This window comes from Pygocentrus nattereri, chromosome 4 (genome assembly GCF_015220715.1).
Source record: "Pygocentrus nattereri isolate fPygNat1 chromosome 4, fPygNat1.pri, whole genome shotgun sequence".
Classification (NCBI taxonomy): domain Eukaryota; kingdom Metazoa; phylum Chordata; class Actinopteri; order Characiformes; family Serrasalmidae; genus Pygocentrus; species Pygocentrus nattereri.
This window is the reverse complement of record NC_051214.1, coordinates 38,532,090-38,555,243: the sequence shown is the minus strand read 5'-3', so window position 1 is coordinate 38,555,243 and position 23,154 is coordinate 38,532,090. Positions and strand designations below refer to the sequence as shown.

The following is a 23,154-nucleotide window of genomic DNA, read 5'->3' as shown; positions in this document are numbered from 1 at the left end:
AAGAATGATACTGCCAAACAAGTTCCTTTTCAGAAACAGATTTCTTTTACCCTGAAAGTTTTTGTTTTTTTAGTCAGGAAACACTCACTTTCCAAATTCTTTAAAAACAAATCAAAGCGGTCATTTTTTCTTGCTACCATAGCAACATACTAATTGCCAGAGAGAAGATTCGATTTCATTAGCATATACCAGACATCCACTGCACAACACATCAAATAGCACTGTCTTCAAAAATAAAACTATTTGCACTTCATTAATATGCATAGGGTGTTCATCTGACACTGTAAGCTCCCATCGGTAAAGAGCGCTGTTGTCAGTTTCTGTACCTATTTGTGTTTTTCCTGATAATTAGTATAATGTGTAATTAGCATGCTTTGCATTATTCCTATCTTGTCATTTATATTGTCCTATTTGCTTATGTTAATTCAAGTAAAGTATCAGTCTAAGCTTACCTATCATAAAGTTTCAGTCAGTCAGTACAAGGCTCTTGCTGTAAAAGTCTGCCTCCTGGGTGAAAAACAATCAGACATGTGCCACATCAGTTCGGTTCATTTCATTTCAAATGAACAGAAATGACAAAGAGTCTGCTTTCATGGTTAAAGGGCTAAAACAAAGAAAAGCGACCCAGTCTAACTGTGTGGAAAATCAGAACAACCAGAAAATCTCTCAAACATATTATCACAACACATCCAGACGTCAGGGTGAGACGTGTGTATTAGGGCAGGTCGAGTTCCTCCCAAAATCCATATCTGCTCTGGCCTGTGCCAAAAACAGGCAGCATGGATAAGCTAACATTTCAACAGTGCAGCAGTGGAGAGTACGATTACATGTTCCATGTCAACAAGGTAATGAAAACTTCCCATTTTAGACACATCGCCCCAGGTTTCAGGCTTTATGGCTCTGTTTTTTAAATCAAGGTCAAAGCCAAACATTCCTGACCTCCAGCTGACCAACATCAAACACACTTTTCCACTCCTCCCTTTGTCCTCCTGTCATTTCCTGTTTTGACAGGAAACAGTGCCTCCTTTTTAAGATAACAAATCATCAATGCTAATTTAACTTCACTGGTTTTTACATCTGTGTCTCACTGAACACCACATCTGAACACCAACTACAGCCAGTGATTTAATCCCCTAAACTATTACAGAGTCCCATTCCTTACTCCTCAACTCTTTTCAAAACAGGGTTCTATGTACTAGCCAAACAGGTTTAATGACTTCAAACAATCCTAAAAACCTTCTGTGGTCCTATTTAAACCCATTTTTAAATCATTGTATACAGAAACATATACAACAAGTTCTCCATCATGGAGAGTACGCATGTAACCACACAAGTTCCAAATGGTTCTTTGATCATTGTTTTACAGTACTGTGCAAAAGTCAGAGGCCACTCTTCATCGATTTAATTTCAAATTAAAACAGCCATTGAGTTATTAATTTTTTCAGGAGATGTTTCTTAAGAGAATAGATATTTACTTGTATAAAGAAAGGGGAAGTCAAAGCAAACTAAATAAAAAAAAAAAACCAAACAAACAAACAAAAAAAAAAAAAACACGTTTCCAAATCTGAAGTTCAAAAATTACTAATAGATGAATTCGGGATTCCCAACATTCATGCAAGACCTGGTATACCTGGCAGACCTGGCAGAACAACAACACTGTCACCACCAAATAAAAACAGCTTTCGTTTTTGCGAGAAAGGAAAAAGTCTTTATTTTATATATTATATTTTTTATATATTAATATTTTCTGAACTTTTAGCCCCATAAAATCTGTAAATCTAATCGACTAGAAAATGTTCACATTGGTCAGGCCCTAGTTAAAACCCATAAAAATAAAGAATGTAAAGAATCTGCGCAGTAGCCATGGACACACCACAGGACAGAAAGGTCAAGGGGATAGCATGTACAAGAACCTGACAAAACACATGATCTCAGGAGGTAGCGCTGACCTATTCCTCACCCTTGTTACTGTTCTCAAGACATTCTGTGACTCACACAAACACAGTCAAGTACTTTGTTGATGGCACCACAGTCAAAGACTTAGAATGAACAAGAATGTTCAGTCACAACCCGTAACACAGCCCCAGGCACATTTATGAGTTTATCATGGCAGCCAGTAGCTGTAAACTCTGGAGGAATGCCTACACAACGGAGAGCAGAGTCTTTCCAGCTTCACAACATAAATCGTCAGTATTGACATGCCTTTGTGAGCTCATTACCTTACAGACAGAGTCTAAGTTTATAGCCAAACTGAGCTCACTTCCTCTGCCTAACAGGGAGGTTTGTGTGTATGGTGCTGATATGTGTTTCCTGTTCAGGTTTGCAGGACATTTGTAAGCAAGCCAAGACCAAATGTTTGGGGTTATTTAGGGAGTAAGCCTCAGCTGTGCACTGAAGACTCAGCATGATGGTAACTGCAGAAAAGTCTTTTCCAAATATAGATGGTAGTCATTTTTTATGGCCACAAAGAGGGTCATTCAAGGGTTATATTTATAACCATGATAACTCAAAGAACTGTTTAACTCAAAGAATGTTTAAAAGGTTCTATACTGTTTAGAAAATGTTCCTTTATTTGGTGTTATTTTAATTGTATTATAGTTGCCTCTACGAGGTTCATTGATTCATTTTTGTTCATTTAACATACCATTGCATTATTAATACTACTACTACTACTACTACTACTAATAATAATAATAATAATAATAATAAGAAGAAGAAGAAGAAGAAGAATGGTTTCATTATTAATTCTGAATGCTTTAAATAGGTTTATTAATGATTATTAAATAGGTCATGAACACTTCATTAACAAGTAGTTATATCACATAATTGAAAAGTGCAACAGTGACCTGTTATGTGTGATCAAACTGACAAAGTAAGATCAGTAATCAACATCTGAGCCTTAAGAGATGCCAGTTGTAATGGCAATCATTTTAAAGTTGTTTTTGACTAAATTAATAATGTTAAAGCATTAATACACCCTTTTTAAAGGTAGAATTTTTAAATAGTACCATTGTTAATATACATTTCCTTATGAACCTTTAAAATATACCTATATAAATACCTATATTAGACATGCTACATTATAAATTGTATTCTCAGATTACAGCATTAATTAACATTAATACATGTGTCATAATATGCTTGCTAGTAGTTTCTAAAGAGACATTTCCTGGTTTATAGGATAAGAAAGACACCCTTCAAATGAAGTATGTCAGTAAAATTTGAAAGACTACACGTGCTTTGGGGTTCATAGTTAAGGTTTTGGTCTGTTTGATTTTTTCTCACTAGCTGGCTGAATTATTCCTTTAACCAAGAAAAAAAATTTGATGACCAGTTGAACTTATATCTCCAATGACAGCTAGCCTCTAGATAGCACCGTAGAGACTATGTGATGTATGAGTGTAATGTTTAGTGTTGTAGTAAATAAACAAAAACACAAAAATTATACAAAATTGCAAATTTTGTCAATGTCAAACAAATGTTGCACTACTGATACTACATAACACAGCAAATAACCTTACAATGCTAATTGAAGGCTGTAGCGCCCATTGAACAAAATACATGTTTGATGTCTCAAGCCAAAGTCTGAGTCTTAGACTTTTTTTAAGGTTGAGAAACTACATCCTTTGATTGTGGTATGTTACCATCATATAAAAAGTTTACACCAAAGCTTCACAGCAAAACTATGCCATCACACTATCTCCACCACACACCTGTCCAGTGTTCCTTCCACAAAACATCCCCATCTTTTACCCCAATCTCAGAGCTGACACGAGTGACAACCAATTTAAAGGCGGCAATGTCAAACAGGCTGTAGTGTGTTGGAGAGATAAGGGAGTTGAAAGTCAAATGATGATAACCGGGTAGCATTATGAGACAACTAGGATTATAATGCTTGGAAGTAACTTCATCAAACAGGAGCTTACACACATGCAGCAGAAAATGTAAGGTAGTCAAAATTGCTTTGCGTGTAGAGCCAGATTTGCAGCTAATTAGGAATCTATGCCTGTGCCCTGTTTGTCTCGAGTGACTTTTACCCCAAACATGCCATAAAGAGGTCTGTACAGGAGGTGCCAATGCTAAACCTGCAGCTTTACTGCTCCAGCGACCAGCCATAGCGAGTCTGAAGGGGGTCATAAAGTCTCGGCTGAATTTAAGTGCTTCTGCATTGACAGCGCATGAGGGGCCTCTTAGGACGAGCTACCATGTTAAAACCACTGCAGCACTGTAATAAAGTACACTCTTGAGCATCCCTCGCAAAACAGTAAGTAACTCTGCAAAGTGCTATAGCAGTCCCAGAATCACTGCGTTCAGGAGAAAACAACAGCATGTCAAAGCAATGTTTATTTCACATTTAGTCAACCTAAAACCAGTCCATACTTTAACCTGTAAATGGCCAGAGCCCACCAGCAGGCCCAAAGATCAAATCAAATCAAATCAAATTTATTTATATAGCGCTTTTTACAACTGATGTTGTCACAAAGCAGCTTTACAAAAATGGGAAGATGTATTACACACTTCTATAACCTAAGAATATCTCATGCAGTTTGCACTGAAGTCCCGTAGTTACTGAATAATAAGCCTTATCATATAATAAGCCAGAGGTTTAGAAAGACTTGACACGCAGAAGACTTTTTGGTAAGACCTTACTGAAGGGCAGCATTCGTATGGCTTTATGACACCTACGTAAGCCTGACATGATAACTGAAAGAAAAAAAAAAACTACATTAACCTTTATAAGGGTGAATTTTAAAAACAACAGTTGTTACTAAAGCTGTTTTTATCTATTCTGATTATTATCCACCTTTGAACAGTCTATACGGTGATACACAGCATTATGTATGTATGTATTATTGGGTAGGGGTAAAAGCATAGTAAGTCACATATAGGGGACAATCCAACACGGGACTCAAATCACTGACTTTCCATTGTTCCAGAATTGCTTAATGTTAAACAGTGTTGCTAACTAGCTAATGCTTAGCATTAGCTTAGATTCTCTGTTTGATGTTTGATTCTAGCTAAAGCACTGGCATGAGTTAATATGATAATGATTAAAATCTGAGGGACTGAAGTCGAGCAACTAGCACTGAAGTGATGTAAAAGCAAAATTAAACCCGTTCTATGGTGTTTTGCTGTGTAGCCTGATTAGCTAACTTAACTTCAGGGTAATGAGCAGGCTTTAGATCCAAAAAAGCCACATACCACAGAACAGGTTTGATTCTGACTAACTGGCCCTCTGCTGACACAAGTTTAGATGATTAAAGACTGAAGTCGAGTGACTAGTGTTGAGAGTGACAGCTAAAATCTAACCTGCTCCCTGGTGTCTGGAACAGTAGCATTTTGGCTATGCTAACAAGCGCTTAGTCCCTGCTAGGAAAACCTGCATAGACCGTCACTGCTAGTCACCCACAAAACTAGCATATCATCACTGTCCAAAGAAAAATATGCATCTCCATTTTTTTTTCAGTTTTTATTTTGCTGCATCATTTGAGCACGACAGCTGCCCTTTGCATTGTGTGAACTTTGCTTATAAATAGACTGATAGAAATGCTCCAAAATAGCTTGGAATAAAATATCCTTATTTACTTACATTGAATGTAAAGTTTTTGGCCTCTCCTGTAAAGTTGCCACTTTGAAGATGTTTTTCTTTGGGCAGTGACAATATGTTGTGTTTTGCATGCTGGTGAATAGGTCAGTAGCATAGAAATGGGTCATTGTAGAGAAACTTTGCAACAGATTATTTTACAGTGGTGGTAATAGGAACCTGGGATTGCAATGTGTACACCACAAATATGGACATTTTATTTAAAATCCACAAATTCCCCATCAGGGAAGCTACACGTCTTCTAAGCTTGTAATGTTGATATATATATATATATATCCCACCTCTCCATTGACTAAAAATGAATAAAGGCCAAAACCTTCAAAAACTACTTAAAAGCAATGTCTCCGGCACCAAGAGGTGCAATTAATCATTAATTATAAATAATTATAACCATATTATATAACCATATCAACAATTATAACCATAACCATATTATTAAATAATTACAACAATGATTTGGTTCCTAAGAGCCACCACTGTAAACAATTCAAATTCGACTACTTCTAACAGAGCTAGAACGGAGCATTCTCTGTGATCAGACCACTCTAAATGACTTTGTTTGTATCTTATCAATGTAATTATGCAGAGATTTTAAAAATGGTGGAATTCACTTTTACAATGGTACACACACTCTACATATCTTTCTAATTTCTAAGTCTAATTTGAGTGCCATCTAGAAGAGAAAAGGCTCAGTAACGGTGTGGATATGTGGAACGCCCGTTGCAGTGGAAGGAGCTCAGAGGAGAGTCGAGTGATGGAGGCGTTGACTCAGTGACAGACCTGAATTAAAGTTAGCAAAACCACAGCATTGATCTGCTTCACGGCTCACTTAGCCTGTCATTCAATCTTTTCCAGTGCCATTCCCTTGGCTTATCTGGCCCCATGGCCTCACTGATTCAAACCCCCCCCCCCCCCCCCCCCACACCTGGTACCCTGCCCCCACCAAGTCTCTTCATATCTCCCCCCAGGCTCTGACAGCCTCACTCAGAGCCCCATTCCCTCAGGTTAATGACAGGCTCTGATGGTAGCAATTACACAACTCTCTATCTCCTTTGGAACTGTCTCTCTCACTGCTCTTTCTTACTGGCTTTGCCTTCTGTCTCTTCACTCTCCTCCACTTCTTTTTTTTCTGACATTACAGCGTTCTTCTGCTCTAAGGCAGTCATTTCAGCCTCTTTCACTCTTATGTCTCCTGGTGTTTTCTTTTCTAGTGATCCCCTCCCTGTTCCATCTAGCCATGTCTTATAGAACTTAAGTGAAAAGAGATAGCTCTTTAAAAGGAGAATTGAGGAAGTCAGGGAGAGTTTCTGCAAAGCCAGTGCTAGCAGGCATTAAAGGAATGATACTGTAATGGGTAGATACATTTGATGCTTTTTTACCACTACTGTCAATTTTACAACGCTGCACATTTTCACCCACTTTCAATTTTTGAACACAGCCCAAAATATGCTATAAAATTGCTCTATTAATGTCAAAACATCATTTTTTTTGGTTTCTTTGTTTTTATTTCTTGCACCATTTGTTTGAAAATACACACCAGAAGTTGTTCATATGCAGAAGTTTGAACACTCCTGGTCAGACATGTTCTGTTGAATTTCTATGTGCAAATATGTGAACACACCCCCTACAGGCAACTTAAATATGGAATTTTCTGCAAATTTTAACACACAATTTATTTATGTGTCTAACATATTGGAAAAAAAAACATAAAAACAATACAGTAAAACCTTTTAACAAGCCACATTTTATTCTTTTTTGTGTGTGTGTGTTTTTTCCATTATGTTAAATGAATAATTTTTTTAGCAAGACATTTGCTATGTCACTTTAGCTTTCTTGTTCAAACACGGCTTTTAAATGGTGAGTTCCATTAATGGCTAGTTATTTACAGCTACCACAACATTTGTTTAGTGGTCATTTAAATGCTGATGCCAGTAATATCAACATCATCAGTAATGTTGGCAGGAGAGGACACCTGCCTTTTTAAAGGAAAATCTTTATTTAGGGTTCATTTACAGCAAATAAGACACAAGACAAATGGCATAAATTTGTGTGATTAATGGTGATTAATTATTTTAGTCATTTGGCAGCCCTACAATTAATAGAATTCAATAAAATTAATAAATTTACACAATCTATGTTTGTTCATTCATCATGAAATGTTCACATATTGTCACATGCTGTCACTCCTTTTCTTAGCCCGGATTTGTAGTCTCTCCCATCATGGTATACTACACACTACACACTAAGCAGCTGCTGGCTCTATTACACAGCCCACTTCCTTCACGTGTCTCCTCGCCATGCACTCATCAGTCATCGTGTGTTAGAGAGCTCCTGCTCAGGAGTGATTAATGCAAATTGTGCACTGATCTCAGCCACAGTTGCAATGCAGCTGCAGGAGAGCTTCCACTCTTTTCACTCTCCTTCGCAGATTCCACACCGAATCAAAGGTTACCCTCATTAGCTTGGTTTCGTTAGAGGTTTTGCTGCACAGTGGCCTTTAAAAAAGCCAGACCATTTATATTTGAGGTACCTGAAAGATGGGGTTGTACGCTGTGTTGATGCTTCTAGTATATGCTGTCTTTGTAATATACAGAAGGCATTAACAGCTAGAGGTGAAAAAGAGACAGAAAGATGAACTGCTATACATTCTTAAAAATAAAGGGCACTTTGAGTGATTTTATAAAAGAAATGCTTGCAGTTTCCTAAAGAACCATGTTTGGAAAAGAGATTTGCGAGTGTGAAGAACCTTTTAAATGTTTCAAAAAACCTTCACATCACATAAAAGTTCTATACAGTTTTATCCTAGAGCCTTGATCTTAAGTGGGAAATCTTAAGACTTTAATAAGGTTCTTCACACTCACATATGTCATTTACATGATTCTCTAAAGAATCATCCACTGAAAGGTTGCTTTAGAGAATCAATAGGGGTTCTTCTATGGTATGTTGCAAAAAAAAAGTTTTTTGGCAAGTGAAATTATCATAAATGTGGTCAGTATATTTAATATCTCTTAATCTGAGTCTGTGCTGAGCTATTATAAGATTATTTAATTACTTTATAGACATGTTCTACTTGTTTGAAGTATTTTATGAAGTGAAATGCTTAATAAAATGACTTAAAACAAGTTAACATTCAGAATAAAATTGAACAATCATACAATATTCCTGCATCCAAACTCTAAATGAGAATATTTAGATTAGATTTAAGATAATTTAATTTGTTAGGATCTCATTTCGTGCAAAACACAGTCATTGGTACCTTTATTTCTAAGAATGGAGTGGAGCCCCATTTTTATTTAGATTGTGCAGGTAGGCTAGTTCCATAGAATGCACAAGTTGGATCAAAATTCTTAGGCCTACAGGTGTAATGATAGGTATCTTTGTGTATTCCGACTGGCTACCTCTGCCATTTACTCCATGGGGCTTGTTATCGCTCAGCTTCTGCTTGCACAAGCATTTCCACTCAAAATGTTGTGGTTACCAAAAGAAAGACTCATGTCATGCCACCCAAGCCCATTTAAATTTAGGTAAAAGCTTTCGTGCACAAGCAGTAACACATTTAAACACCAAAACTAGGAATGAATGTCAAATTACTTGCCCTGAGCACTCTTACAATAAAGATGCCAAAAAAGTAAGATCCAATTTTAAATTTCCTAAAGAATACATTATAAACCCTTAAAAATATTCTTCACACACAAAAATGTACAACTTTTACATTGCCTGAAAGACACGACCTAACCACCTAAGACTATTTATTTTTATTTAGAATTATTTTTGAATAAGTATTCAATGCCTACTTTGCTGTTGCAGTTTTGGCATATTTTGAATAAACCATTCAGGTCACAGCAACATGTTAAATAAAATGAAATAAAAACACATCTGGCCCACAGATTTTTTGTGGTTGAGTTTGACACCTATGTTCTAAGCCATCATTCAAAGACCCCTTTGTGGAATCTTATCTTTAGAGTGTATATAGGCCATTAAGTAAAAACTTCAACACAAAAATTGTGCTATCTAAAATATAGATTTTACATTTATTCTTTCATAGTTAATACCTGAAACAGTCTGGCATCTTAATAGATTAAGGCTTATGGATGACATGCAGGATAACTAAAAAACTGAGCAATGATTTTACATGTCTAGGTTATATTGGATGAGCAACTTACCAAGTACTAAAGTCAAGTAATCCCATATGAGTGGTCAACAAATAAAACTGAATCACAGAAATTGTATAATTATGTTGTCTAATAGTACAGCTCTTGGAACATTTTATTTCAAGGACAAAAACAAAATTCAGAAAGAATATTTTCAATATTATAAATCTACAAAACATTATTGTTCTGTCTTTCTGCTAAAGCTGTGCATTGTGTCCAGAGTGGTACCTAATTATAAAGATGGAAGATACGTGAATGAGTGGACGGACGGACGGATGGATGGATGGATGGATGGATGGATGGATGGATGGATGGATGGATGTTATGAGACTAAAGCAGTTCACATATAGCTATGCACTGTAAAGATGCTTTCCTCCACTGTCCTTCATTCAAGTTGCCTTGGTAACCTGCATCCCATCACTTTGATAGACTGATCAGTGATGAACAGTTTGTGACCCCTCAGGGCAAGATGCAATCAGTACAAGGAGAAGTGGACTCAGTGTCTCAGTATTCACAATAACATTACTAGTCCAGTGAGATTACCTGGGCTAATCTTCAAGCCTCATCTCTTTTTTCCTCAAATATCTGCCCAAGCAAAAAAGCTTGCTCTTTCTTTCCACATCTCTCAAAGCTGCTGACTGATATTTTTTTTTCTAAGCATCTTCACCAAACAGCAACAGTAACAAGTCATTCACAGTGGCTGACCTGTCCATGAGATGTAATAGAGGAAAACAGGAGGAAGAGTGGTCTACCCGCATATTCTGCAATGAACGTTCACTTCAATCTTTGCTTTTCTTCCTACGAAAGATATGTGATGACACATTATAGGACATAAAAAGAGCAAGGATCACACTTGCAGAGTCGCAAGGTCACTTGCTAGACTTGCAAAGACAAAGCAGGCTGAGGAAGAACCAAAGGGAGAGACAAAGAGACAGAGAGAGAGAGAGAGAGAGAGAGAGAGAGAGAGAGAGAGAGAGAGAGAGAGAGAAAGAGAGGCAAGTGCTTGGTGAAGGTATTGGAAATGTAGGGAGTTTCCCTGAGAGAGCTCTCCACTTGCATCCCCCATAAACCCCAGTCACGCTCTCTGAGCAGCAAGCTGAGGCAGCAGAGACGTGGACAGGTTTAAATTCTCATCACACGGACCAGTACATCAGCTCCTTCAGTTTATTTCTCGCAAATGATTTTCATCCACAGAAAAAAAACTTATGGAACCCCTTTGAGAGCATCTTGCTCAAAGGCTTTGATATTGGTCATTTTAGATTTATTCTGACGGGACCATTGGTCGAACCAGTCCATCGGCTCCTTCCCAGTTCATCCCTCACAAATTCTTTTCAACCAGAAAAGTCTCTTTGAGATCCTTCTTGAAGGCTTTGATGTAGGTCATTTTATATGAATTGCCTTTTTGTGGTTGTGCAGCACATTCTGAGCTATTATGCAGCCTGTTTTGAACATATTTTCACTTCAACGGTGGTACATATGTAATAAATATAGAGTAGTGCAGTTCTTTAAACCTCCTCTAGGTGTCACTGTTTAGCTAATAGTTTCCATCTCTCAAGAGGTCTATATGAATGTGGCAGAGCCTCTCGGCCACTCAAAGCAAATGTCTTAAGACGACATGATCAAATGAAAAACAAAAAAGCTACTCAAGTTCTTTTCCAGGCTGAGATCTCTAGTCCTTTTTGAAACAGTGTCTAAAGTCTCAGTGAAGATACAGTGGTAAAAACATATTCTCATGTTCTTCAGTCAAAAGGAAACAAATGCCCTGTATCCATCAACTCAGAAAATTCAAAGCTAACACTTCATTGAAGAGCAGCATTCATAAGGCCACAGGATAAAAGACTTTCATGACAACTATCATTAACTTGCACAGACATTTATGAATACTTTTTGCAATAAGAGTGAGTTGCCTCAAAGGATGCTTTTTGTCAATTTTGAAGTCATTTTGCCTTAGCAATTTGTATGACAACTGGCAGGTGATGGATAAATGTCTCTATGGATCATTCTACTGAACTGGATCAGAATTCAAAACACATGTCAGACTTATGACTTGGACATTAGACTAAAGTGTTTTGCCTTGAATGACCCTATACTTCAATTATGATTATGTTATTAAAAGAAATGACTGAAAATTTAATTTTGTGACTAACTAAACAGTCATAACACAACCCAAGCTGCCAAATGTTTCAATAGTGACTGTTTTGGTGGTGACTTTTAGCTAATTTTGAGCAGAAAATCTAAAGTCCTAGCCAGTACCTGACCAGCAAATACAGTTTTGACCAGCTGTAGACACCCAAAATCATGTGTTTCCTTAAATGACAAAAACTTTTACTAGATTTGCAAAAATATAGTTTCAGTAGTGTCAAATTTGCAATGTGTGCTTTTGAGACTTTAGGGCACATTTACTTTAAAACAATACAATTTAACTGCTCACCATGTGGCCTTGAGAGATACAGTCTCACTTCCTGCACTAAAAACTAGGGGCATGGCAAAAATAAGTATCCAAGTATATATTTAGGTGTTGGGGTTTGTGACGGCCTGCTCCAAATAGAAAGTACCCTATAAATGATGATTTTGCATATATTTAGCTTACTACTATCTCAGTTAATGCCTTGGCTTTAAATAAATCATAGCATAATCATTGTAAACATCTAAGCTTTTAACACTTCATTTATTTTTATCCATATAAATTTGTGTTAGTTGCCAATGAAAGGCTTAAGAGTCGTGTAACCTTACGAACTCTGACCTTCAGTAAAGAATTAACAAATCCTTTTACCCCAGTAATTCTTACATTTGTACAGCAAATCATCTTAGAGTTATAACTATCAAATAAATAAAGCAAACCGTTTCCTTTTTTAGAAACTAGGCTCTACATTACTAATTAAACATGTCGGTTTACTATCGACATTCCTTTCAACAGCTTTTTTTTTGTTCTTACTTTTGCTTTTCAAACTGAATTGAGGAGAAACTCTAAGTGAATTTTACTCTGATGAAATGTTAGATGAAGGGGTTGGTGACTTTGCTCCAGCCTACAGCCCAAATCTCCTCAGGCCAGAGACAGGATCCCTGAACTGCCAAAACACATTTTTCCAAATCTTTAGTACCCTGCTTGTAAAAATGTAGCATCTTTAAAGTGCATATTTGTGATTATTTTACTTATTTGAGTGAGAAGCCTTGGCTACAATATCAGCTTCTTCTATGCATCAACTGAATACTTTGACTGTCAGTTTTAAACCTTCTCTGGGGCTCTTTACAGAGAAATGTTGGTGTCTCATAATGACAGTATCTTTGTGTGGTAAAGTGGCTGGACATCTTTTATCCTGCTTTTGTTAAAGACTCTGCTATCACACTGACATCTTAAAGTGGTAAAGTGGTCTGCCTGGATGACTGAGCCTAAATCTGATTGTCTGTTCTGACAGATAATTTAACTCTGTCCAATGTGTCTTACAGCAGAGTACGGAATGTTCTTGAAGCTGCAGTAGAGAAAGCTTGAGTCTGATGCGATACAAACACCAGTTTTATCTCTGCTTGGCTTGTGACTTAAAAGGGAACATTTTAAGCTACACACCCAGCTAACCTACATAATGTTAACTATTAATTGTTTTAAACATCATAGGCCGTAAACTATTCTGAACACATGTGAGCAGTTTAGCTGATGTATCAAATGGGACCAATCACCTCAAGCTTTGGACTTGTTCAATAGCCGAGTTCTGTTTTTGTGCTGCAGTAGATGAGACAGCAAATGTCCAAATCAAAATACCAACAATCAAAAATATAGTTAATTATATTTAGAATTAGTTAGAAAATTTGGTGTGTGCTGATATGGAAACTATGGCTCAATGCTAATATCCAACATTGTTCATGAACATGTCTGCTGATGCCAAAGCATCAGCAGTTATATACATAGAAACTGGGACTAGATGTAACTGGATTGTAGTATTATTGAGCATCCCAAGTGAAAATAAAAATATACAGACCCACAGGATGAACTAACTAACAAACAGATCCAAAGTAAAGTATGTTGGATGCCATCAATATAACCATGAACTAATCTCTACAAAAGAGGTCCAAATCCAAAATCGGAACTTTGCAATCACTACTAGAAAAATCAGTGACAACAAACGTGTGGTGTAAGTTCATATTAAATACATCTCATTCATAGCTCATTAAACTCATAGCTCATTACAAATTATGTCAAAAGTACATACTTGAAGTTCTCAGTCCAAGTCACATTTTCATTGGCTAATAGCAAGGTGGATATTATTATACTTGAGAAACCCAAAAAATCATGAAGTCAAAAAAGTTTAAAAAATAAAATAAATAAATTTTAAAAACTTCAGTTTTCTTTTCTTGTGCACTGATGGGGTATTACTAGTCATTAGAATGTATGTCATTCGATGTGATCACACGATGTATTATAACTGTTTTGATTATCTGTTTTCATGAAACTTACTACATTACTATAAGAAACAGACAAATGAGTTACAGGATGCGAGACAATATCAGTGAATTTGGATGATGGATTTATAAACAGCCTAGGCAATCAAATGAATCTAGATCAGAGAGATCCAGCAGACAGGTGCTGAATGTGTTTTGAGTCAACAGGTTTTCTGATGTTTTATAGAATACAGGCATATTCCTTTAATATGCATGCCTCAATCTGTAGAGAAAGCCAAGAACAATGTGTTGGCACAAAGAGCAACAACTGATTAGCTTCTGAGATCATTCTTAGACATTCAATAAAAACAGGACGTTACTGTAAAGACATGACCAGGACGTGATACACATAGCCAACGTGAGTGACTGCACAGTCTGCCGTGATTTGAGGAAATGCACCAAAAAGCTAACAGGAACACACTTTTATTGAGCTGTAGAAAGTGAAGTAGCTTTAATTTCCTACTTGGATGCCATCACATACGTTGTTTCCTCAAACACAATGAACCCAGGTGGTGCTGCTGTAAGTATGGCAGATGAATGTGGAAACAAATGGACATACACAGCCTTTCTACACAATCATGGCACTGTGTACACAGGAAATTAAACAGCAATTGAGGAAACACTATATGGGTCAAACCTCAATAACCTTTACAAAACAGATCAGCAGATGTACACAAAAAAATTTGTTCTGCATTACAAGCAGTTTAAATGTAGAAACTCCTTATCTGATACATTAAACCCATTTATAGATGATAGCACATCCAGTACATTCAGTCTGAACCAATCCCATGTGTGTCTGAAAGCAACCATATATATTCTTACATAGTCACTAGTAACTGTTAAGAATATCTGTCCATCTATTCATCCATGCAATTATCCAACCCGTCAATCAAAATGCAGAATCACAGTTCATAAAATCATGCCAATATGGGTCAAATGTGCCAGTTAATGTTCACAACAAAAAACAGAATTAAGAATAACAATGATCTAAGTGACTTTGACCATGGCAAGGCTTTTGGTGCTGGATGCAGTGTTCTGATTTTTTTCAAAATCTGCTGATCTCCTGGAATTTACACAAATTCTTTACATAGAATAGTCAAAAAAAACAACATTAAGTGAGTGTCAGTTCTGCAGTTTGAAACAGCTCACTGATGAGAGATGTCAGTGGAGAATAGCTAAATTTCAAACTGACAAGGAGGCTACAGTAACTGGAATAATGACACTTTACAGCAGTGGCGATCAAAAAGCATCTCTGAACACAAGACACATACAACCTTAAGGTGGATGGGCTACAACAGCAGAAGACTACATCAGGTTCCACTTGTCACCAAGAACTGAAATTTGAAGCTACACTGGGCACCAAAACTGGACACATGGAAGTTTGTAAAAACATTGCCTGATAAATCTTGATTTCTTCGGAGACATGCTGATATTAGGGACAGAATAAACAGCATAAACAGAATGAAATAATTTATCCAACCTTCCTTGTGTCAATAGTTTAAGCAGGTGATAGAGCTGTAAAGGTGTGGGAAATGTTTTCTTGGCATTAGGTAAGGATAATTTGAATGCCACAGCCTATTTAAGTACAAAGCACAAGTTATCTGTCTGGTTCCATGAAATTGACAATGAATTCAGTGCACTTCAGTGATAAAGTACAAAATACTCAAATATATAAAAATAATTCCTGCTGTAATAATGATTAACTATTTTCTTTATACTGAAACATTAAGACAAAATGCAAGAACCACTTCTGATCCCCCTGCTCTGAAGTAATATTTGCTCTTTTGGCTGTAATAAAATATAGGCAACAATAACATACTCTGTACCCATGAAACTGAGATGTGAGAGTGTGAAGAAATGTATCTTGGGAAACTGTTTTTATGTTGGGGAAAAAAGCTTGATGTAGTATGTAAACATTATTTTCAAAATGTAACACAAATTTCCCAGTCCGTAGAGTCTGTACATGGAAATTAAGCTGCAAAATCGTATGTATATATGTACACACACACACACACACACACACACACACACACACACACACACACACACACACATATATATATATATATATATATATATATATATATATATATATATGTATATATATACACACACACACACACACACACTTATATATATATGTATATATATATATATATATATATATATATATATATATATACATAACACGTTCAACAAGGTGTTGGAAACATTCCTCAGAGATTTTGGTTGGTTATTTGAGTTACTGTTGCCTTTCTATCATCTCAAACCAGTCTGCCCATTCTCCTCTGACCTCTCACATCAACAAGCATTTTCATCCACACAACTGCCGCTCACTGGATATTTTATCTTTTTCGGACCATTCTCTGTAAACCCTAGAGAGGGTTGTGCGTGAACATCCCAGCAGATCAGCAGTTTCTGAAATACTCAGACCAGGCCGTCTAGCACCAACAACCATGCCATGTTGAAAGTCACTTAACTCACCCTTCTTCCCCATTCTGATGCTCAGTTTGCACTTCAGCAAGTTGTCTTGACCACCTCTACATGCCTAAATGCATTGAGTTGCGGCCATTTGATTGGCTGATTAGCTATTTGTGTTAACAAGCAATTGAACAGGAGTACCTAATAAAGTGGCTGGTAAGCATGTATGTATGTGTGTGTGTGTGTGTTTGTGTGTGTGTGTATTCAACCTACAACCCTTAAGCCCTGCCCATTCACGTTGGACTTACTCAAAAAGCAGTCCAGCTGACAATACTTGTAAGACCCAGTACAGGGCAGCCTTGTTTACATTTATCAGTCTTAAATGCACAGGGATAAAAAAGGCTTTTTTTATTCTAAAGGATAAAAAGAGTTTGGAAAATTGTCATGTAAAAATGAAGCATGCCTGTGTTTGGTGCAGAAACCTACACAAATATAAGGAATGGACCTCATGGAAAAAGTTTTATTCAGAAAAAAGGGTAGAATATTGGCCCTTTGAAGTTCAAACATCCTCCACATAACATAAAGATAATACTCCAATTGAAAATGTTTCCTAGAATCATACATCCAAGTCAAGAAATATCTACCAATTTTTACTTTTAAGACAGTGTCTTCCACATTGTAACACAATGCTAAATTGCTACATAACAATAGATATGATATGATCTTTTTACAATGTTTTTAGCACGTGTTGTATGTATCTGTATCTGCACTGTATGCGACTGTTTGAACTTTACATTGTACATACATATAAGTATGATGTGTGATGCTGCCCTGTCTGTAGTGAGTAGGCAAGCCGTCTCTCAGCACTATGGACATGCCATCCCATAATCAGGATGCCTATCACTGATGACACGCCTGACTGCTTATATTTCTGTTTCTCAGCACTTCTTTTCTTGAATATGGCTGTTTAAAGTGCGTCATCTCTCACTATTCATAGGATCATAAAATCCTGCTGAGTAGGTCACCTCTGCTCACTCAGAATCGCTCAAACATGCATGCGTAACGCATAACGCATGTGGCTTCCCTTACAAAACGTTTCCCATAAACAGTAAGAGGAACAGTGGAGAGGCTTTGTAAATGTCATGTTCTTACAGTGATTAATCTTTCATGCAGATAGAAGGGTAAGACTCCTAATAGAGCCACGTCATTCATGCAGCAACCTGCCCAATGTTGAATGAGCTTGTAAAGTGTTCATTTACATCCAGCTGGTCAGATCAAATGGCACAGAAACTTTATTGACTAACAGTAAACTGTCTTTACATAACATGTCCCTGCTCCTTTACAGCAACTATTGCAAGGTTAAGTAAGCTTCAGCAAATGCTGGAATGTTCATTTTAAATGTACCTAGTATCCTTCTATCTATCTATCTATCTATCTATCTATCTATCTATCTATCTATCTATCTATCTATCTGTCTCTCTATCTGTCTGTCTGTGCTGTACACTCATAGACATGCTAAGCATACACATACAATGTATGCATACCCCTACAAAGAGAAATACAAAGCCAAATAGAAATCAGTTTATGCTGAAGAGATGGGGCTAGAGTGCTGTCACTGTGAGCAAAAAGTTCTCAGAAAGAGATTCAGAGGGTTCCTAAAGCATTAGAGACAGTGGTATTAACATGTCCAAAGCCTTCATCATCAAATGCCCCACACTTGAGCTGTTTCTGGATATCACAGGGCTTTTATTCAATGCTGTGGTAAGAAATAAAGTCCTACTTACATTCCTAACACTTTTAAAAATTAAGGTTCCTAACTTGTTCATAGGTTGGAGGTTTAGTTTTAGGAAAAATGTGTAATTGATAAATAACTTTTGCATGATTTTAAGGTTCTTTAAACTTTCTAAAAGGTTCTTCACACTTAAATAGATTGTTAAATAGATTGTCTATTGTAGGGATGCACCGATATGGGAATTGTGGGCTGATATCCAATATTTTACATGCGCATATGTGCTGAATGCAGACATTTTAGTGCAGTAACCCACCTTCACCTGAACACTTTGATCTACTAGAATAAAATGTCATCAAATATCCATTTGAGACATCAACAAATCAACACTGATATTTTTAAAGCAATTATCTGTAGATACTGCTATGATTCTGCTATCATCATGCATCCCTAATCCACTGAAAGGCTATCAAGAGAACCAAAAGTTGTTTGTGACAGTGCTTCCCAGCCCTGCTCCTGGAATACCCCCTGCCCTGCATGTTTTAGTATTTTCACTGCTCCCAACAAACCTCATGCACCTAAGCAATTAATAAGCAAGCCTCTCTAGAGTTGAAGCAGGTGTATTAGAGCAAGAAAACACAAAAAGGCACAAGCACGAGGAACTCTAGGACTAGGACTGGGAACCTGTGTTCTACAACACTGCTCAGAATAACATTTTGGCAGCTTTATTTTTAAGAGTGTAGAACAGTGAGAGACTAAACAACACAAGTGGCCTACATTTAAGCCACCCTAGAACAAATACAGACATTTCTGAATAGCTCCATTGAGACCGGTGGCAGTTAAATCTTAAATCTAACTGTTAGACAATGTGGTCTTGCATATTCTATTTAAAACTGTTCTATCAGCACCAGTGTCCTTCCCTTAATGTAGCTTTTCTTAGTCCCCTGCACCAAAGCCTGGTACACTTTAATATGTTCTCTGCCCCAAAACACACATTTTGTCTTCAAGAGGGGCTTGTTAATGAGCTGATGAGTTGGGTCAGGTGTGCTGGGAGCAGGGACAACACTGAAACCTGCAGTGCAGGGGCACTCCAGGGTCTTAGTGTGTAAAGGACTTGGAAAAACGTGCAAACCTTTGTTGTTTCTGGCGCTGCCAGCTCCAGCGCCTGCTTGTGCAGCTCGGCCGTGATCAGCTGGCATCTCTGGCACAGACTGGCTCCGCTGCCCTCTGGGTTTGGCCTCTGGCCCCTCTGCAACTCCTCAGCTGAGTTAAGCCTCTTCCTGGGACTGAACCCACCGCACTGCAGGGAATCATTACCAGCCGAGCCTTCAACAACCTGAAAGCAGCAGTTTCCAAGTGAGAAATGTCTTCAACATTAGAATGCAGCAGTACACAACCCAACATATACACATTTTAAGGTATCTCTTGAACTAAGGTGTGAATTTGGGCTTTTTCTATTTCTGAATTATATATATTAACATTTGTACCAATAGAGATGAACCACATACTCTGTAGTTTGTAAATTCTGATTCTGACATTCAACTGGGAACAAGCAAGAAGCCTTTTCTGTCAAGTCAGTTTTAACTGTGTAAATCATCTCAAGAAGAACATTAATGGCCAAAGCTGTCATATTACAGCCTGTGCAGCTCTTTTTGGATATGAAACCATACTTGAGCATCAAATTTGACTACATGAAACACACTGACGCATCCAGCCGTCTGCAATTCACTCGCACTTCATGTCTTACCGTAAACCTCCTGTTGTCCATTTTTCGTCCTCCAGCAGCATGTCTCCTTACATACATGTCTCTTAGTCAAATTTCCCCTAAACTGCCAATTTACTGCCAGTCATTAGAGAGATGTGCTCTTTTTCCTGCCTGCTCTACCATAACTTTATGGCCTCTGTTCTAAATATGTGCTCAGTTTGCAGAGTTAGAACCCGAGACAGGTTGTCCTGCAGCTCTGCAGTTGGCACTGACACTGACATGGAATGAAACCATGGCTTTAAAGTTGCTCGTGTGTTAAATTCGGGACACTGAGGGGCGGAGAAACTGCTTTTTGCTAAGCGTTCACTTTTTTCCCCTCACTCTTGCAGCGGCAAGTCACGCCCCCTACACAGTGATTGGTTAGTACAAAGTAAGGTCTTGCTGCCCTACCATTGGCTGGTAGTGTATAACACTAACCAGTTCTGGTGAAAAACTACAAGCAGTTCGTTTAAATTCCACATTTATTTTCTGGATTTCTAATTTGCAACAAATCACACAGAGCACAAAGACAGAAGATAAAACCCTGATGAGGTCTTTCTCCGGCTGATCATGCAGGACTACGCTTGTGTGTAAAATGTTGTATCCATAAAGCAGGATTTCTCACTTAAGCTTATAATCAAGCCTGTCCAATTGGATGGGAGGTAAGGGACAGCTAACCAGTCAAACAGCTCACACGTTGAGTTTAACTTATCCTGCTAAATGAGAAACCCTGCCAGCCTCCATCACCCAAGGTCCATTACCAGAATCTCAACACACAACTCAGTTCACACAGTTAAGTCACACTGAGCGCACGGCTGCAGGACCTTGTCGGTCGCTGTTGCTCTGGCGCCCCCTGACGACCAGACTCTGAAACTGTCCCAAACCCGGTCTAAGGTGCCTTTTCAGTTTCCTCTCGAAAAAATGAAGTCGTACTGACGAGATATTTATACTGTAAAGCTTATATGTTGTTTTAACTTTAGAAAATACGTTAGATTCAGATAGTATGAGACGGAGAGCCCCGTGGTCCCCTATAGAAAACGCTGAAAAACACGTTAATGGTCACATTAACTATTTACAACATTTCCTTTTGCTCATTTAGAAAATGTCCATTATTAACTGGAATAAACCGGAGTTCTTTAAGGCCCTGGTACTGTATCTTTCTTACTCTCTATAATGTTTAAATCATCTGTAATCGGGACTGCCTTCAAATTTCCGTTAATTGAAACTAAGTTAATGACAACATAAGCACATTAGCCTACTACTACTATTATTATTATTATTATTATTGTTGCTGTCGTTGTTGTTGTTGTGGTTGTTATCTAAGTTGCCTCATTAGATCAATTTAAATTTATGAGATCACAAAGTTTGCAATATGTCTGTTCAGTGATCAGACTCCAGCTGAACAGAAGACAAGTCCTAATCTAGATCTCATTGTGGAGCTGCTTTGCACAAGTGTTAATCGATTGCACAAAAAGAAGGTCGAAAGCATCGTACATACACTGATAGCCTTAGAAACCTGTTCTAGTCCTGTAACAGCATCTCTCTTGAGTATCCCTCCTCAAAGCCTTCTTCCTCCCCCAACTCTTTTCAACCTTCCTACATACTGCAGGTCAATAGATGCACATGATGCTGTTCACATATAACCAACTTCACCTTATGGTACACATATTTTATACTTGGCATGACTTCTAGTCGCTTATAACGATTCTCATATATATATATATATATATATATATATATATATATATGCAAAGTTTGCAAACACCTGCTCCGTCAGCGTTTCTTCAGAAAGTCAAGAGCTATGAGAATTTGATTGTAGCCACAAGAGCATTAGTGAGGTCAGGTACAGATGTTGGATCACAAATGCCACTCCAACCCATTCCAGAGGTATTGGATGGAGCTCCATTACTTCCACTGCTCCACCGACCAGTGCTTTACCCCCCTCTACCTGACGCCCCTGTGCGGCTGCTCCAGAGCGTCCCGCTATAGAGGCAGCGCTTCCGGCAAACTGCTGCACTGAGTGAAGTGGTGGAAGAACTTACATTCGAACTGGGTGATACCTTCTGCCTCCTTTTCAGCAGGTGACTCGTAAATCCAAATATGCCATCAGCATCTATAAGACTCGTGCTAAGTTCCACAGGTGTTGGGTCTTTCTGTGCATCCTCACGAGCCTGTGATGAGTCCTGTAAAGCCATATGAAGCCGTTTCCTCTCTTGACCAAGGACGGACAGCTCTCTCATCGGCGCGTAAATTCTCGTTAAAGCGCAGATTCCAACTCGCGCGCTTTCATCCTCTGCAGCCCGCAGCCCATGGGCTCACCTGCGCTCTACAAGACCCAAACGCAACTGAAGCACGCGGAGCCTCGTCCCTCCTCCTTCTTCTCCTTCTGCTACTCCTCCACTTCGAGGGGCTTCAGTCCTTTCATCTCTTCTTCAGCCCCCCCCCCCCCCCCCCACCGCCCCCCCCCCCAACCTCCACCTCAAAAAGCCCAAGCCCCTCCTCCTCTAATAATAATAATAATGGCACTGGCTCCATATTAATATGAAAATGTATTACTGTTTCCCTTTTGTGTTTCCGTTCTGATCATATTTGTGCTGATGTAATATGTGCTCATTTGAACCAGCTGAATCCAAAGCACCACTTTCTCCTTTATCTTCACTTCAAGATGATCTCTCCTCCTCCTCCATCTCATCTTACTTCTCCCTTTCCTTCTCCTTTTCTTCTATTCCTCATCCTTCTTTTCCTCCTTCTGCTTCTCCTGTTCTCCCCCTCCTTATCTTTCTTCACCCTCTCCTTCTCTCTCAGTTTGGGATCTCCATCTCTTCCTCTCCCTTCTTCTCCTGTTTCTTCCCAGGCCCAGTACTTACTCATTTTCCTTCTTGTCTTCCTCCTCCTCCTCCTTCTTCTACCTGTCTTTCTTAATCGTGAAGATTAAGAAACTCATTTTCTTCTGCTCCTCATCCTTTCTCTTCACCTCCACCTCATCCAGTTTGAGAATCTCCAAACCATCTTTTTCTCTTCCTTCTTCTTCCTCCTTTCTCTCAAGAATCTCCACTCCTAGCAGTTCTGC

At 38.1% G+C, this 23,154-nt stretch overlaps 1 protein-coding gene across 3 annotated transcripts in view; it reads right to left on the bottom strand.

The window, feature by feature from the left end:
• The window catches only part of kif26aa (kinesin family member 26Aa), a 119,020-nt gene extending 96,545 nt beyond the window's left edge, over window positions 1–22,475 (bottom strand). For 2 of the 3 annotated variants that reach the window (XM_037537958.1, XM_037537959.1), the window contains exons 1-2: window positions 20,088–21,744; window positions 19,473–19,676 (exon numbers count right to left, since the gene is read on the bottom strand). In XM_037537958.1, the coding sequence (XP_037393855.1) occupies window positions 19,473–19,676; window positions 20,088–20,144 (261 nt within the window). In that variant the 5' untranslated portion in view covers window positions 20,145–21,744. Of the gene's footprint in view, window positions 1–19,472; window positions 19,677–20,087; window positions 21,745–22,126 lie in introns of those variants that run through there. The other variant, XM_037537957.1, reaches the window with a different exon arrangement.
• Between the last annotated feature and the right edge of the window lie 679 nt (window positions 22,476–23,154).